General features: G+C 40.1%; 1 protein-coding gene across 10 annotated transcripts in view; it reads right to left on the bottom strand.

Annotated features, from left to right (window-relative positions):
• ELMO1 (engulfment and cell motility 1) overlaps window positions 1-16,677 on the bottom strand; it is a 306,368-nt gene that overhangs the window by 20,852 nt on the left and 268,839 nt on the right. For all 10 annotated transcript variants that reach the window (XM_042806555.1, XM_042806552.1, XM_042806556.1 and 7 more), the window contains 2 exons: window positions 7,861-8,024; window positions 2,078-2,190 (listed from right to left, as the gene is read on the bottom strand). In XM_042806555.1, coding sequence (XP_042662489.1) covers window positions 2,078-2,190; window positions 7,861-8,024 — 277 coding nt within the window. The remainder of the gene's footprint in view (window positions 1-2,077; window positions 2,191-7,860; window positions 8,025-16,677) is intronic.

Raw genomic sequence — 16,677 nt, forward strand, 5'->3', positions numbered from 1 at the left:
TGATTTCAAGAGTGCTGCTTCTGCTTTGTGCCAGCTGCCACTGTTTGCTATTTGGGCTGTGCCAGGCACTGTACATACCTAAAAAAGGATCCCAGTTGAATAGCTTATATGCCAGACATGCCTGTGTTTACAAACCATATGTTGCTGCTTCATTACATCGCACAGTGTTAGATCCTGAGTTTAGTCGTGGTGGCCTCATACATCATCAACTTCTGTAATGGTTGTGCCTTCTCCCTCCTTCCCAGGGGGATAATTTACACTTCTGTTTCAGGGAATACAGGGAGTCTAACATAAAGCCCACAGAACTCTTAAAGGCATGTGGAAACATGCCCTTCTAAATGGGCTTGTATCTGACCAAACCCAATATACTTCAGAGAAGATCCAAGTTCTTTGAGGTATGGCCATTTGTTTTATTTGTTTCCAAAGAATCATGAACTTTTGAGGTGCTGTATAAATATGACATCAAAGCAATTAATCTGGTGGCCTAGACAATTCACTCCAAGGCATGATAAATAGAAGCCTTCTCAACTGTGAACCAGAAGATTACATTGTGCTTTTTGTTTGTTTGTTTGTTTGTTTTTTGTTTGTTTGTTTGGGTTTTTTTTTGTTTTTTTTTTTTTTTTTTTTTTTTAATATTTTTTTAAAACTTCAACTCCAGTCACCTAAGTTGAACCAATACCCAATACCCCCTAAGGCTTTTGATCCTATAAATCATGAATTAACAGTTTAAGATAAAATAAACAGTCTATCTTCCTCTTGGAGATCTGACAAAAGAAGGTTTGCACAAACCCTGCTCCTTCCCTAGAGTTTCAGTCATTCGGATTAAGGCTCTGAGAGGAATAAAATAAACAGCCCTCACTACTGATAGCTAAACCAAACTATGAATTACTTTAGCTACTTTCACTCAGTGAATATGCTGCCAAAGGGAAAACACGTATCATGCCTCCCTGTGAAATCTGTATAGAAAGTCACAGTGAAATATTAATGCCCTTTCCTTAAACTGTGCAGCGGGCTTCACAGGTTTTTGTAGCCATGACAGAGAGGATATAAAGCTGCAACACATTTTTTCTGCAACTCAACCCTTTCATAAAGGCTTTGAAATGTTCCAAAATAACCTTCCTAGATTAAGGGAAATTGCCACCTTGTTTCTATGGAAGGAGGCATTGCAGGGATACTTCTCTCTGTGAACAGTTTTCCCAAACTGATCTGAAGGTCTCAAATACTGACCTTTGTCAGTTCTTATTCTTAGCTTTTGTAACTTTGCCATTTGTTTTCCGCTGCAAATACAATACAAATCAGAATCTGAATCCTCACAAAATGAAGGTTTTAAAGGGAAATTTTTGGATACAACTTCTAACTAATTCGCTGAATTTACACTATGTTCCCATTATTTTGTCCAGAGAAAGAAGCGTGCCTCTCTGGGGGGAAAAGAACCATAGTTTGACTGTATATAATGAGCTGTAAAGCTAGCACTGAGCAATGACTCATCAGATTGGGAAAGTAATCTTCTGATGTCAATCAAATACTCATCTGAAGGTACACAGATTACTGATCTAAGTGCTTTTAAAAAGTATATTTAAACACCATAATATATTTAGTGTATATGGTAATATAAGACAAAACAAAGGACGAGCAGTACTAGAGAGAGGGGTGCAGAATGAGCTCATCACTCATATAAAGGTGGTCCAAGTCCAAAAGATTAAAATTCTGGCTACAGCAAGTTTCATGTGCTATTATTCCTGCAGAGGCAGAGATTTTGTTTTGAGGTGAACAAGAACCCTGGACATCCAGCCAGAAATCAAAATACTCAGTTCAGAGTGCAAGACTGCTGCTTGAGATTTTTGTCAAATGCTGAACTTGATCAGGGTGATCTGTATGATGAAGCCAAAACCAGTTCCAGGGAAACACAGGAAATCCTACAAGAACTGTGACTAGCAGATGCTTGCAGATGCCCCCTGGTAAAAACAGTCAAGACAGCACTACAACCAAGGATCTTGCCAGTAAAAGTAGTATTCCTCATCTCCACATTTAGACAAAAGTGACAATAAAAAGGCAGACTAGGCAGTCTGAGCTGTACCTTGCCGACGCCGACTGTTGAGTTTCCTAAAGCAGGTGCCCTCCACAAGTCGATTGAGACGTTGCTGCTTAATCAGTTCTAAGATCTCAGGCTGAATCTTCTCTTTTAGTTCCCTTAGGAAGAGAGAAAGTAGGCACTTGTCAAATTCAATCAAAGACCATCCTCTTTCCTCTGAGACAGAGCCTCACAAGATGTTTCTGCAAGGAGTTTGAAGGGGACAACAGTCACAGGCAGGCCCAGGTCAGAATCTGCTCCAGAAAAAAACCCTTTTTCTTATAACAAAGAATGGGAGTCAGGATATCTCTGCTGCAGACATCTCCCTGCTACGACATCAGTGTATGACTCAGGCGAGTCACTTATTTGTTTCTTACTTTACTCATCTAAAAATAACACTTGCTATAATGCATCAACAAGGTTTTTCTGCGGCAGATAATGCTCTTTCATCACAGGAGCACTGTGAAGCTTATTTGAGGGTCTATCACCTTTTGTTGCACAATCCTCTGCCCATATACTTTACTAGAACTATTACTTAGGACAGAACAAGAAAGCTAAAACACATTTTAAAACAATAAAAACCAGCAAGCAATGGCAATGAGCTGAAATAATGACCAGAGTTATATGCTTGTTCTTAATTCCACACCATTCAATTAATTAATTATTATCAGAATTTTGTGGAAGCCTAACTCATGATTAGGAATTGCTCAAGAATCAAACTTTGCCCTTGCCCAGGAGTGCAGAAACCCACAGTGCATTTAGAAATATTATATATCCTTAAGAAAATCCATTTTCTACATCCTACTTTGATAAGAGTTCAACATGTCAAGAACTAGGCAGAAAACGTATGCACATAATATTTAAAGTTTGATTTCATACACCATCACATGGATTCACAGATGTCTGAATTCATCAGTTATATCCTCACTTAGATTCATTAAGAATACATAAAAGACAGGTTTAAACATCAACTCGACAGCAAGCCTAGTAAGATTAAAAAAATAACTGAATGTGCAGAGAATTTATAAAATATGAAGTGTGTCAGAACCATAATTTGGCATTGCTGTTCAAATTAGGTAATACCAAAAATCATTCTGTCTGGCAGTATGTTCCAGCAATTGTCATCAAAAGGAAGCAAAGCTGTGGTATCCCATAGAGACAACAAAAATTTCTCTCTTCTTGAAAACTTAGGGAGCCCAGTTTCTACTGTTTTCCACATTCATTTGGATTCTATACCTTTGATCTGCCAGATCCCTACGGAAACCACTGGAAGTCCTCTGCTAGAAAGATCAGGCCTTTAAAAAAATGCCATCTTTTCCCCGGGTATTAACAAAATGGTTGGAGATCTTGATGCATAACCCACTGCATATTTACAAGATGTGAAAATCTAGCTGGTCAAAAATCAAGGAAGCATCGTAACTATAGAAACAGGCCACCTTTCGGAAATGTTTTATTAGTTCTTTAGGATAATTTTCAAGCACTGTTGTTGTCTCATTGGGAACTAAGATACAAATATGCTGAATGGTTAAATACTGTGATTGAACAAATGTCTTGCCTTTACTGAGCTGATGAGCTTCCCCATTCCTCAGGTAAAAGCTGGGAGCAGGGGCTGAGGAGAAGAGTGTTAAAACACAGTGTGGATTACTCAGCAGTCCAGGCTGCAGACTAAATCTCCAGCTGGACTGATTTCAAACATTCAAAAATGGTATAAACATCAGTTTGATATTTAGGTAGTTTAATTCAGAAATTGGATAGTTATCACTAAATAGGTGTTAAAGATATCATAACATAGTAGTTGTAAGACACTAATGAAAAAACAAAAATGAATGGGTCACCCAGCACGTTAACATCTAATTGTCTGCTCACAGTATTCCCTCTTCTGTCCTCTAAAGCCCCATCTGCTCTTTACAAATCACAGGAAGAGGATTTTTAGCCAGTCCAAAAATAAACAGGTAATCCTCTGTGAAGTACTTCTCTGTCTAAGGCAGACCTTCGATAGGAGGAAGGGAGGTAGGAAGGAAGGGACACCTTCCGCCTCCTTGCTGATGTGCTGGAGTCCCCCTACACACGCGCATGTATTTGCTCTCACAACTGTGAAGCTCAGAGGGTACCCTCGTCTGTTTTACAGTCCCCAACCCTGAACACACAGAGGTTGTGGGGAGAACTCATTACTCCATGGAAAAAGAGCCTTCAGTGACTTTGGACTTTAGGGATACCCCATAAATCCATTCAACCCTTACCATGGTCACCTGAAGTTACTGTCCTCAGCAGTTCATGTCAAAACATGGTTTCTCTGACTTGCATGGTTTTCAGCTATTTTTCCGATACCATGACTCCAGATACATTTTTGCAAGGTGATCCTCCCACTTAGTGCTCCTCACTGTCTAGGTTTCTGTTCCACCACTTCAAGGTGACAGAAATGGAGGAAACCAATCAAACCACGTCACACGGTTAAACAAAAGATGTGCTGCTCTGAATTTTTGTATTTCCTTCAGAATGCCATTTGAAGGTAAGGGAGGTCAGTGTCTAAAGAAAGATGGATTAGAAAAAAAATCTCTGTACAAGAAATAAGTCCTCCTGCTCAATTTTAAAATCAAACAGGAACAATTTGCTAAAGGAAGATCATAAATGCAAATATGTTTTGTGAAAATTTTATTTATTGTCCTTCAGATGACATCAGCTGAACAGACTGTGCCTTGTGAAGAGAGAGAGAGCAAACTTGGAAAGTCTAAGGAATTCAAAAATTGCTATTAGTTTTCTACTGTGTTCCTGTCACAAGAATGGCAGAAGTTGGTGGGCTGGCAAGACAGAAAAGTTGAGGGAACCACATATTAATATATATGATCGCTAATTTTCTGATCTCACTGGTGCTGACACTATAGGCAATACCAACATCTGTCACTTGCTTTTAAAATAATGAAACTGAATTGTTGGCAAATCTGAAAATCTTCAGAAATTATTTTTATATTCTTCAAATGATACTAGTTCTTCAGCACCAGTTATAACTGTCCCCAGCTTTTACCTTGCCAGCTTACAGTTGTAACTCTTTCTTGTTAGCTGTTTTCCTTCCAGGATGGGGCATATTACAGGCATTTAAATCATTACAACACAACAGAAGAGTAATCCCCAGAACTGCTTTCATGTGCTTTGTCCTTTTATCTTTCTGGCTTGTAGCTATACCCTCTCCTAATCACTTCACACATTCAGAGCAGGCATTAGTGACTCTTTCTAACATTGCAGAGAAATCTGTAGGATAAAAAGCTGAAAAGCATCCACAGCTCTCCCTCTATTTCCCTGTACCTTGATGATTTTCACACAGATGTTACTTAGCAGTGGCTCCCCAGCTGACATTAACTGTCCTTTAACCAGCAATCCTCCACTTAAGCGGAAATCAGATTTTTTTCCAGTATTAACCCAGCTCTGTTGCCATTTAATGTGTCAAGGGGACCTCTTGTCCTCTACAGGCCCACAGAATTCCTAGACACCTTCCTTCACAGCCATTCAAAATGAACCAGTGATACTTTATCATTTCATTGTGGAATAGCACTTTGGATAACCAATAATGAACCCAGAATCTTGAATTGATTCCCTTCTGAAGGACTTTTTATATTCCCTAATCAAAAGTAGAAACTGAAAAAACTTCATCTCATGTGCTACAATGCTCATATAAAAGAAACAACTAATCTTGAAAAACAAGGTGGTTCTAGTGACGAGGATCTAAGGCAATGATTTCCAGCTGAAATTCAAATCCAACTTAACTGAAGCTTCTCTCACCCAGCAGCTTGAATACTTAAAACTTCAGTGCTTTGTACAACGAGAAGCAGAAGAAAGACTTCTGTCCTGTTCAAGGCAGGAAAATCCATCATCCGATTGCCATATTCTCATGCAGAACTCAACAAGGCATGCCAACTTTACATTCACCATTGTGCGCAATCTCTTTCGGTATATCTGCAAGGCTTTAAAATATACAGCATAGCCACGATTGCTCTCTTCACTCACAGTCTCCTTCCCTACAACGAGACCATGATTCTGTACTTCTATCAATTGTGCCATCTATGCAATTTGAGAGTTCAGTACAGGGAATCAAATCAAAGGGGAAAATGAAAGAACCATTTCTTTTCACAGTCAAGAATAAGTGATCATGGATGCAATCAAAATGCAAATGTATAGAGTTAGATCTCTGCAAATGCAGTTGTGATTGCTTAAACACCTTATCAATTTACTTAGCCTTTATAGCCTTTAGGCTTAGCTTTTGTCCTGAATTTGAAATGAGTCTCTGGTAACACTTCAGTTGCTTTTAGCTACTTGTGTTGGCTGTTTCACTCATTCCATGATGGGGAAGGAGACTCTGCACTGTAGCAGCAACTAGACAGAGTTATACTGGAAATAAAGAGCTTGTAGTGGGCACCAGCAAGGTTCATGAGGCTAGGCGATGGTGCAAGAGAATATCCATAGCTGACCTGTATCACACAAACAGCTGACTCACAGGGAAGGAAGGGAAAATGAGAAGCTTTGGTGTCAAGCTTACCAGCACTGAGCAGCTTTGAACCACTAAACATTACAGGGGATTGGCAGGGGATTTCCGAGCAGTGTAATGATGCAAAACTGACTGGAACCATTTGTAGATTTTTAATTGATGCATTACTGTGAGTGACACCAGTTCTAATTGGGCATTAGGTCCTATCTTCTAATACACTGAAAACATAAAAGAAGCATTCCTGCTTTGATCCACATTGGTATGATTAAATTTTAAGTGTGTAATTCTACTTAGCTTATGCTTCCACTGTTGCCCTGCTGTCCCTGGAAGAATGTGTCCCCAGAGCTTGCACTTGGATATCTGTATCCTTTAGAAACAAATCAAAATGAATATCCCCCTTCTGAATCCTGAAATACTCTGATCCAGACCTTTCTCTATACGTTTGCTTTGAAAAGGAGCTTTGGAAAAACACAAGTCATTCTACTTGAAACATGGTCAGGATTTCATGACATTCCAGCTGATGCTTCTGGACTCCTTGCTATTTCTCTGCTGATCTCAAAAGGTTCCTGCTATTCACAGCACAGTTTCTGTACCATGGAGTCTGCATCTGTCCTGTCACAAGCCCAGACCTGGTCCAGAGCCAAGTACGGCCTCTATTTCTCATTTAACAGAACAAAGGGTATCCTGAGAAATGCGAAGGAGCTGTGGTGGCAATATTAGCATTTGATACTTTGCAGTAAACAACAAGGAAATGAGAATCCCACTGGCTAGCTGCCAGAATGTTATAATTTACAAATAAGTAACTGCTTGTCATTAACACCAAAGATAATGACATAAATAGACATACACAACACCACTTTTCTGTAGAGCCAGTGTGTGTTGTCTCCTCTTCTTCTGCACTTTTCCCTGTCTCACCCAGAGAAGTAACATATGGAATTTTTAAAGGTCCTTGGACAAAAAACAAAGTTGTGGTGTTTTTTTTTTTTTTTTTTTAAAAAGCCACTACCAGCACCAAAACCAGGCTCACGCTCAAGCAAAGCTAGGAAATGTCAAAGCAGTTTTTCCTACAAATAAGCTATGTGAGACCCTGTGGGGATTTGCTGAATCTGGTTTAAATGAACTCAGAGAAAAAGTTGTGATTCCCAGCAGAAGAAAATGCAATGCATTTCAAGCAGATGCCGTATCACTGCTTTTGAGCAGAGCTCCCTGGACATCTTTCCTCCCTGGGTTCCCTCAGAAGAGCTCACAAATGTCATTCACATTTGTTAATCCTTCCGTGCAAAAGAAAGTGGGGAGAGAAGACAGTACTTACAGAATCGGACGAGACTGGAAATCTTCCTGGTTCATTCTTTCAGACTGGCGTATTTTCAGTATTTCTGTGTAACTGAGATTCTGAAGTTTGCTCTTGAATTGATCCAGAGAGCTAGGCTTGGTAGTGAGTGCTCTCATTATCTGTTCTTTCACTACCTGCATTACCTGTGGTTGACAAGGAAAGGAAAAGAAAACCTGTGTTAACAGTTTCTGCGTTTTTGTTTCAAATATTCTGGGTCACAGTAAGGTTTCTAGGTATAGAAGATGATTAATACTATGTGGTCTCAATACAATTTTTCAGTAGCATAAGCAGAAAATAAGCCAACTTCTGACAGGGCATCACAGCTTACAGCAAAAGCTCATCTGCTCTGTAACAATAACATTTTTTGGGGGGTGGGGGGTGGGGGTGGGAAGGGTATTACGATTGCTGTTTACAGGATTTTAAGTCCTGCTCTGTCTGTGGTTTGTGCACCCACGGCAGCAGCAGCGTGGCTTTTCTGCATTCTGAGCTGAGATGATGCTCCTGTCCTGTCGGGGACGGGTGCACATACAACACCAGACTCTTAACAAGAAAAAAAAATAAGCTGTGAAGTCCTAAGGAGCTGACTGAGAGCGCAGATGTACATCCTGACTTCTTCCAGCTCAACCCAGGAGAAGTGCACAAGCTGCAGGGTCCAGTCTAACTGCCCACAAGAGAGACTTCAGAGTTTTTCAGGTCTTACAGCTCCCCTGCTGGGTCTCAGAGCTGTTCTGACCAGAAGGCAGTAGCACAAAGCTGCTAGTTGTGGCCCACTGCTTCCCTTATTCCTTATGCCCAGAGGCAATGGGCACACACTGAAACACAGGAGGTTCCCTCTGAACATCAGGAAACAACTTTTCACTGTGAGCATGACCAAGTGCTGGTACAGGTTGCCCAGGGAGGTTGTGCCATCTCCATCCTTGGAGATATTCAAAAGCCACCTGGACACAGTCCTGGGTAACTGTCTCTAGGTGGCCCTGCTTGAGCAGAGGGGTTGGATCAGATGAGCTTCAGAGGTCCCTTCTGACCTTAACCACGCTGTGATTCTGTGAGAGCCTTATGCTGCAGATACATTATGGCCATACCCAATGAAGGATAAAGAACTTGCTAAAAGAGACCATTAATCAGGGGGGGAGAGAGAGAGATCAACTTGCCAAGGATATTACAGGATTGCTTTTGAAGCAATGGCATAAACAGTGCAAACCAAAAAATGAGAATGAAGGATTGAGAGGCAACAGCCATCTATCTGCATATTAATTATTTTATCAGGAGAAAACTGCTGAGACACAGTTAACTAAGGGGAATTGTTTGGCTCTAGTTCAAATAAATACATATCACAGATTACTGTCTGTGTCTCTGCAATTCTGGTCTCATTTCCTTGGTACTGGTGCAAGTCACACACTTTGAAATATTTGTCTGATGCTGTGCTTAAGTTGGCTGAAAAAACAATTTATCAGACTTAGAACGGCCCATCCCACCCAAACCCAACAGCTAAAAAACAGTAGGAAATGGTAACATCCCCCTGGTATCAAAGCGGGTGTGACAGAAATAAACAGCTACACACAGAGGGCAAAAGCTTTTTCTGCACTGTTGATTTTCCTTTTGTTCTTTCATCTTCACCATGTATCTTAAAACAGAAGCTCAGCCCCTCAGAGGTTCCCTAATCATTCTGAAGATTTCTCTTTTCACATGAATATTTCATTGCTTCACATGTGTTGCCTCAGTCTTCTAACTTATTGCCTGCACTGTTTTCTATTTTTGCTTCCTGAGGTGCAACTTCTATCTCAGATGTGATCTAAGCACTCACTTTAGTTGTGTCCAGCAGGTGCAACTAAGCAATTAAAGAAATGAAGATAATCTCCTTCTTTACTACAGGCACTACATCCGTCCCAGAGATCTACTTCAAGAGGAGCAAGATGCTTCTCCCAAAGGTGTGGGCTCAGGTGGGCAGCAAATGCCCTTGCCACATTTCCATCCCCTGGATGAGGCAGCTTATCTACCCTCACTCAGCTGGGACTTTCCTCTGATTGCATCCTTGAGGTTAAGATCCTACTCTTGGTAAATCCTGCAAACCTGGCCCAGTAAAGCTGAGCTCTGCTCCATCCACTCCTACCAATTTAATCAATACATTGCGATGTATTTGAGGAAGACTTCTGAAACTTAGTTTGAGGGTAAAAAGCAACGTTGAATTCTGTACTCTACACCTTCATACTCTTCATTTCATATACAGAAGTATTTGTTTTTAGATGGTGGCCATGTGCAGCTAAACCCCTCTGAAGAGGTACTTAGCTGGTCTGCCAGTGGGAATCAGCTACTTCCCCATCTGAAAGACAAAATCCTGACTGCCAGCCATCTGCTTAGAGGGATTAACATCTTCAGAGTGTGCTCACTAGACCACACCAGTCCAAGTAAGAAACATGCTGTTACACCTTGGGAACGACAAACTGGAAGGCCAAAGAAGCTTAACACCTGAACGTTAATGGATCGTGCCCAGCAAGGTGAGTGGCATACTCCTACTGATTTCACCAGGTCTTGGTTTAATTCTCAAAAGGGCTTAGGGAATGTAATGGAGGAAACGTTGTCAGAGGAACAGTGGGAAAAAATAGAGCAGACAATCCCGGAGACAAGTTTGATGTTTAAAAATATTTTCTGTCTTCCTCTTTTTGCTTTCTTGGCAATGACTACTTATTGCTGCTAATTAATTTTAATTTGTATTTTATATATTTATATATTATTAATTAGGACTAATTCTTATTAACTACCAGGATCAGAGAAGAGGGGAGAGACTGGAAACAAACCTTGCCCATTGAAAACACATTCAGCTATTAGTATCTCATAACACTACTGTCCAGGCTCCCAGTGAACTGGGCTTAACTTTTCACCCTCACAGAGAATGTGACATTCAGCCTCAGGTTTCACTTCTGATTTCTCAGGCCTGCTGAGAAGTTGTGCCAGACTATTTTGTTACATGTGGATTTAGAGCCAGCCTGGAGTCATCATTTCTGCAGCATCATGTAAAAGAAGCATGGAAGACCAGGTAGCTTAATTCAAACATGTAAGGCCCATTGCTGCTCATGGAATCAAGTACCCTGGGCATTAGAAAGCAACAATTACTGCAATTTCTGACAGGCAGGCGTAGTATAACCGCTAAACTAACAATACTACACTGCTATATTAACGATCACTACCATATCTCCTTGATTTTTCAGCACTAAACCTAATTTGCAAGCAAATACAGTCCTGCAATTGTTTATGCATGCATGCAGTTCCAGTTTCATGCATTCATTCAATTATCTGTACAGATCTGGTTTTTTGTTGCTTACATATAGATTTGGTTTCCTGAATTCAGGCACTCACACTGGGGAAACTGCCTCTTTGAGTAGTCTTTCTGATAAAATAAATGGACAAACAAATAAATTAATACTGAATTTTAGGGAGTTACATGTATGCGGATCTTCTCAGTCTGATCTCTGGACCATTTATATGAAACAGCACTCATTCTTGGCTAAACAATGCAAAGGAGGTTCAAGTTCAGTAGACTTAGGTCACTGTCATTTATGCTTAGTTGCAAAATCCTGTATAAATCCTTTTTTCCCCTTCTCTGGTACTCACTGCTGTGGTTAACATGCAAACAATGCAAATTCCTCTTTTTTGCTATCATCTGGAAAGTTATTCACTGGATATCAACAAAGACCTTGGTTTACAGGTTCCCTTTGCTCCTGCGACAGAAGGCAGGAAGCGTATGCCCTAGGCCCAGCACATAAGGGGGTGATCACTTGCCTTGTAATGTTTATAGCCAACACTATTTAACTAGCTGGCCAAAATGTCAAAGCTGCTGATTGCATTGGGTCTCCTGAGCATTTGGGAATCACTGCCAAGAACTTCTAATCTGTTCAGTTTCCAAAGCAGAGTTGCCAGCCCTTGATTACTGCTGTCTGAGGGACAGCAGCAACCCTTCCTCCCCATGTGTCTGACCTTATGAGGAAATTAAAGGTATTCTCTGCTCAATGTGATTGTAGATAAACACTGTAGACAGTTGTCTTAATTACATTATGCTTTGCTACTTTTACTGAGAAATTAGTGTTTCAGAGGGCACATTTGCTTTAAATCATGTCCTTTTTATCTGACAACCTCTTGTATGGTAAGTGAATCCAGAGTTCTGCGTTATGACTAAGGTAAATTCACTGAAGACATGAAGAGAAAGACAGTAGAAAGAAAAATAATACTTTTTTTTATTTAATCACATAGGACCTTATTCCCTGTATTTTGTATCCCTCTAATGTGCCTTATAATTCTACGGTCAGTATCACCATAACATTAAATCGTGGTTTTCATTAAGCTGTTTTAGTCTAGCTTTGTGTTTGACTTATTTGACCTTATGTCTGTCATCCCACATTCTGATTACTTTGCCTTTCCAATATTTACCCCTTCTTTTATTCTTCCTTCTCTCTCTTGTCATGACAACTTTTGCCTATGCAAATAAAGCCTCTTCCTTTCAGGATGGAGCAGAGGTCTGAACACTTGGGCTCTACAACAAGGGGACAAAACAAAACCAGATAAGTTGTCAGTGTCAGAAAGAGAAGCTTATCAGGGCCAAACTCTACAGCAACCTTCCCACTGATGGTATTTCAGCTGCTTGTTTATTTGTAAGTACAGAAAGCACAAACCTCTCTATTCTACTTACCCCATATCAATGCAAAGTTTGTCCTTGGCGTTGACTGGAGAAGACAGAGTGCCATCTCAGACACCTACCATTCCCTGCAAGCTTCTGGAAATGGAAGTCTGAGCCTTCCACTCACCAGACACAATCTTTCTACAAACTCACAGCATCAATATTCCCAGAAACTTCCCCCAGAACAGTCCAAAGGGTTGGATGTTCACAATCACCCATCTGTGGAGCATCAGACAGGAGATGAACCTTCTAATAATTTCCCCACAATATCAGCGTTTCTCTTGAATAAGCATGCTCTTTCACATGTAATGACCCTTTTACAGCAGCAAGAACGCATCCAGAGACTGGCACAGAAGCCACTAAGTTGTACCTCTAGTATCTCAGGGTACCTGTTACACCGACTGCTGCTTAGTGACTATCTCAGGGGGTTGTGTGTGTCAGTATGTTACGCTGACTGATCGCCGTTAATCTTGGCAGTCCACCTTTCTTCTGCACAGACAAGACCTAGGTATAAATCCTGAGCCCATGTCACAATGATGTGCTTAGTCCAGAGCTTTCCTAATTTGGCTCAAAAATAGCAAGTACTGTAAGGCATGATTCCCCTACATTGTCGCAGTATATGATAAAAGAACAACTGCTGGACTGTGCTATACCCAGAGACACGCACTGCACCACCTCCAAACCAGACTTGTAGCATCTGGGATGTGAGAAGTTTTAAGGCTTCATTCACTAGTTTTTCCAAGTGACCATTCAAAAGTCAACAAGCCGACAAACAGAAGACTAGAGGAAAGACATCTCTTTGCAAATTGGTTGTTAACAATTCATACCTAGTTTCCTTCCTATCTAAATGTTCCCCAAAAGCAGCAGCTTGGTTTATACAGGGTAAAACATGAGGGAGAAAACATCAGTTGGTGTCTGAGATCCAGCTTGATCATTTAAGTCACAAAGGGATTTCCTTCAGTTAAATCCACAGAGCAGACAAAAATAAGGTTGTAGAATGAAATGGCCAAATCATTCTTCATGAATGACACTTACTGACAAAGGAGGCCATAAAGAAAAACTAATTCTGAAGGGAAAGGAAATTACTTCAGTTTACAAGCAACTTGTCAACTTCTTTAATGAAAACTTTACATGTTTAACATGTACACCAGGTAATTCAAGACATTTTTTTAAACTGTTCCAAAGGATAAATTGTCTTAACTAGATCAATGGTTATATTTTCAGAGTACTCAGAAGAGTCATCCTGAGAGACTTCCAGATCCTCGGAAGATAATTTAATGTTGTTCCCCCCCCCCCGTCTACACATATTGCAGCCTGTGACTTCACTACACTAGTCTCTTGGTTACAGACTGTACCAGGCTTCCACTCCACATTACTTTAGAATATTAATCCAAGCACACCATTCTACACAAGCAAATTTAAACTCAGTGCTTGCACAATCTAACAATTGACAAGAGACTCCAAAATTCCAGACCATTTCTTCTATTACTGTCTGTATACTCCGGAATTACAAAAAAACCCCAGTTTCCAATCTTCTTAGCTATTCCAGAACACAAGGACAGTTACTGTAGCCAGTGATAAAGAGGCAACTCTAAGCTGTCTGGATGTACATAGCCACAGGAATAATTAAGTTGATTCATTTTCAGGCAGCAGGACGAGAAAGCATCTGTCAGAGGATTTAGTAGGCATAAGCTCTAATACATTTTATCTCTTAATTTTCTGCAGAATTTAAAACCCATTCTGAAAAAAGTTTGTGTTGCTGAGGTTTTGGCTTTTTTATTTCTTTTTTTTTTTTTTTTTTTTTTAAAAAAAAAAAAACAAACCTCTCTTGCTTGTGATTATATTTTTTCCAGGATGAACCAAGATATCTTTCAGTCTGCAGAGAAGAAACTTGAAACAATGCAATGGCCTTGATCAAGCTGAGCAGCCTGTTCCCATGTGGTATCAGTATCAATATCATTATCCAGTTCAGCAATGACTATCATTTTGCAGGAATGCAACACATGAGCACACCTAGCAGATATGACGATGGAGCATGGAGCTGAGAGGTAGGAGATGTGACAGCAGTTCCACACAAGGTGTTTTAAAGGTTTATAACAGATGTCTTAAAACTTAATGCTGTAGTAATAGATCTCTTCAATGTGAAACCTTGCTCAGAGCCTCAGGACCCAAATAAATTGCCTGCCCTCTGGTGAGGAAAAGAGGGAAGAAAACCTAAAAGAGCTTGACCTTGCATTGGATCTGAGATCCAGAAGGTCAAGTGTTGAAGAAAGAAAAGGCTGAAGATGAAGTGAGGCCCACAATTGTTTTACATTTCAGAGAAGTTCTAGATTTTTTCAGCTTTTTATGTTCCTTTGACTAAAGAATCACAGGTGTGGTAAACCAGACTGAAATCACACTGTTCTTGGGAACTGATGAGCTGAGACTGTTGTGAATCCAAGACTATGAGAGAGAGGAAAGGGGATTCATTACACTCTTGTAAGAGGGAGGAATAACAGCCCCAAAGACATGAGCACAAGACTGGTGAGCACCATGAAACAAGGTGTGAAAGGGAGGTTGAGAAAAAGCAAGGAAGGGGTCTGAGGAGTGACTGCATCTGAAGGAGGTGAGTCTGGCTCATTGTGCTATTGGATGCAAGCATTTTGTAAACTGTGTTCTGTGGAAATGGACCACTAATTGCTGCATTTTGTTATATTACATCCCTGGGCTACTCCACCTCTGCAGGAAGAGACTGCAGCTCCCAGAATTCTGTAGCTGCACTGATTATTTTTCCCTTGGATACATTGATCCTGATGGAGAACCACTGGATATCAAGGAGGCCTCCAATTCTTTTTAACATTACTCTTTATTTGCTCAATTAAAAGCAGGAACAGTGGCAGAGGCTTTGACTGGGAGCAAAAAGTAGCTTGAACTCTACTGCAAAAAGACAAAGGGCTACCAAAAATTCCACTGAAGGATATATATGGCTAAAGGGATGGACAAGAAGATGATTTTGACAATGAATGTTAACAGACACAGGAATAGACAAAGGAAAAAGGAAAGCAGCTAGTAGGAAGGGTGTTATATGGAAAAGTGACCAGAGCAGGATCAGAGGTTCGAGTGGGTGAGTATCAGCATGTAGAGGAATGCATCTGGTTGGTAGCTTGCAACAAAATAAATGAAGGGGTGGCAAAGTTTGAAAGAAAAAAAAAAAAAAAAAAGACTCTGATAGATGTTGTATTTGGACAGACAATAAAGTCTGAAGGAAAAGAAGAAATGAGATCAGTTAAAACAAAATAGGAAAAGAAAGGGTAAAATATGGGGGAAATTATATATTGATAAAATTATGGCTCAGGAAGCAGCTGTCTGAAAGGAAACCTACCTTAAGGACTGGCCTGAGGAAGTTGAGGGTAAAATTGATAGTAGTAGAAAGGGAAGTGAACAGTAGTCCTTTACAACCTTGAAATGCACGTGGATTTAGAATCATCATCAAAATACCTGTAAACACTGACCATAATGTCTTCAACTGTTTTGGTAAAAGACAATGTGAAAGCAGTCCACTGGCTTCTTACAAGGCTAAAACCAGATGCTAAGGGTTCCATTAGAAACAATGCTAATCTAAACACACAAGCCAAATACCACTTACTTGGGTTGTATTGGGCTGAAACAGGAATGACTGATAGATAGGAAACCTCTTCCCCACATTTAATATTTGCAGAATACTATTTGCATCAGAAATAAGGAATAAATTTATTTCCTGTTTGTGCTTGGTGCCTTGAGGTAAGCAAAGCAAGAAATCAGTGCTGTGTGACAAACTGTTTCTGCCCCAGTAAAATGATATGCAAAGTTAATATGACAGTTTTTGTAAACTTCCTTGTTCGTTAATTGAAGTCTTAGGTCAGCCAATATTACATTATTTCCCCCAATGTCTGACAACCTCCTTTGGCAAAATAAAACATGCAGAAAATCATTTGTGGGTGGCATTTAATTCAGGGCATTTCACAGACAAAATGTACTGATCTTCTCAAACAAAATGTTAAGTGAAGGGAGGGGGAAAAATGAGGAGATATTTGTATTCTTAGTCATATACCAATGTAATAATTAACATGTCAAATAACACACTTGTGAATTCTAAAGGAAAATAATAT

Source organism: Tyto alba, unplaced genomic scaffold, assembly GCF_018691265.1.
Source record: "Tyto alba isolate M040663 unplaced genomic scaffold, T.alba_DEE_v4.0 Super-Scaffold_46, whole genome shotgun sequence".
Taxonomy (NCBI): Eukaryota; Metazoa; Chordata; class Aves; order Strigiformes; family Tytonidae; genus Tyto; species Tyto alba.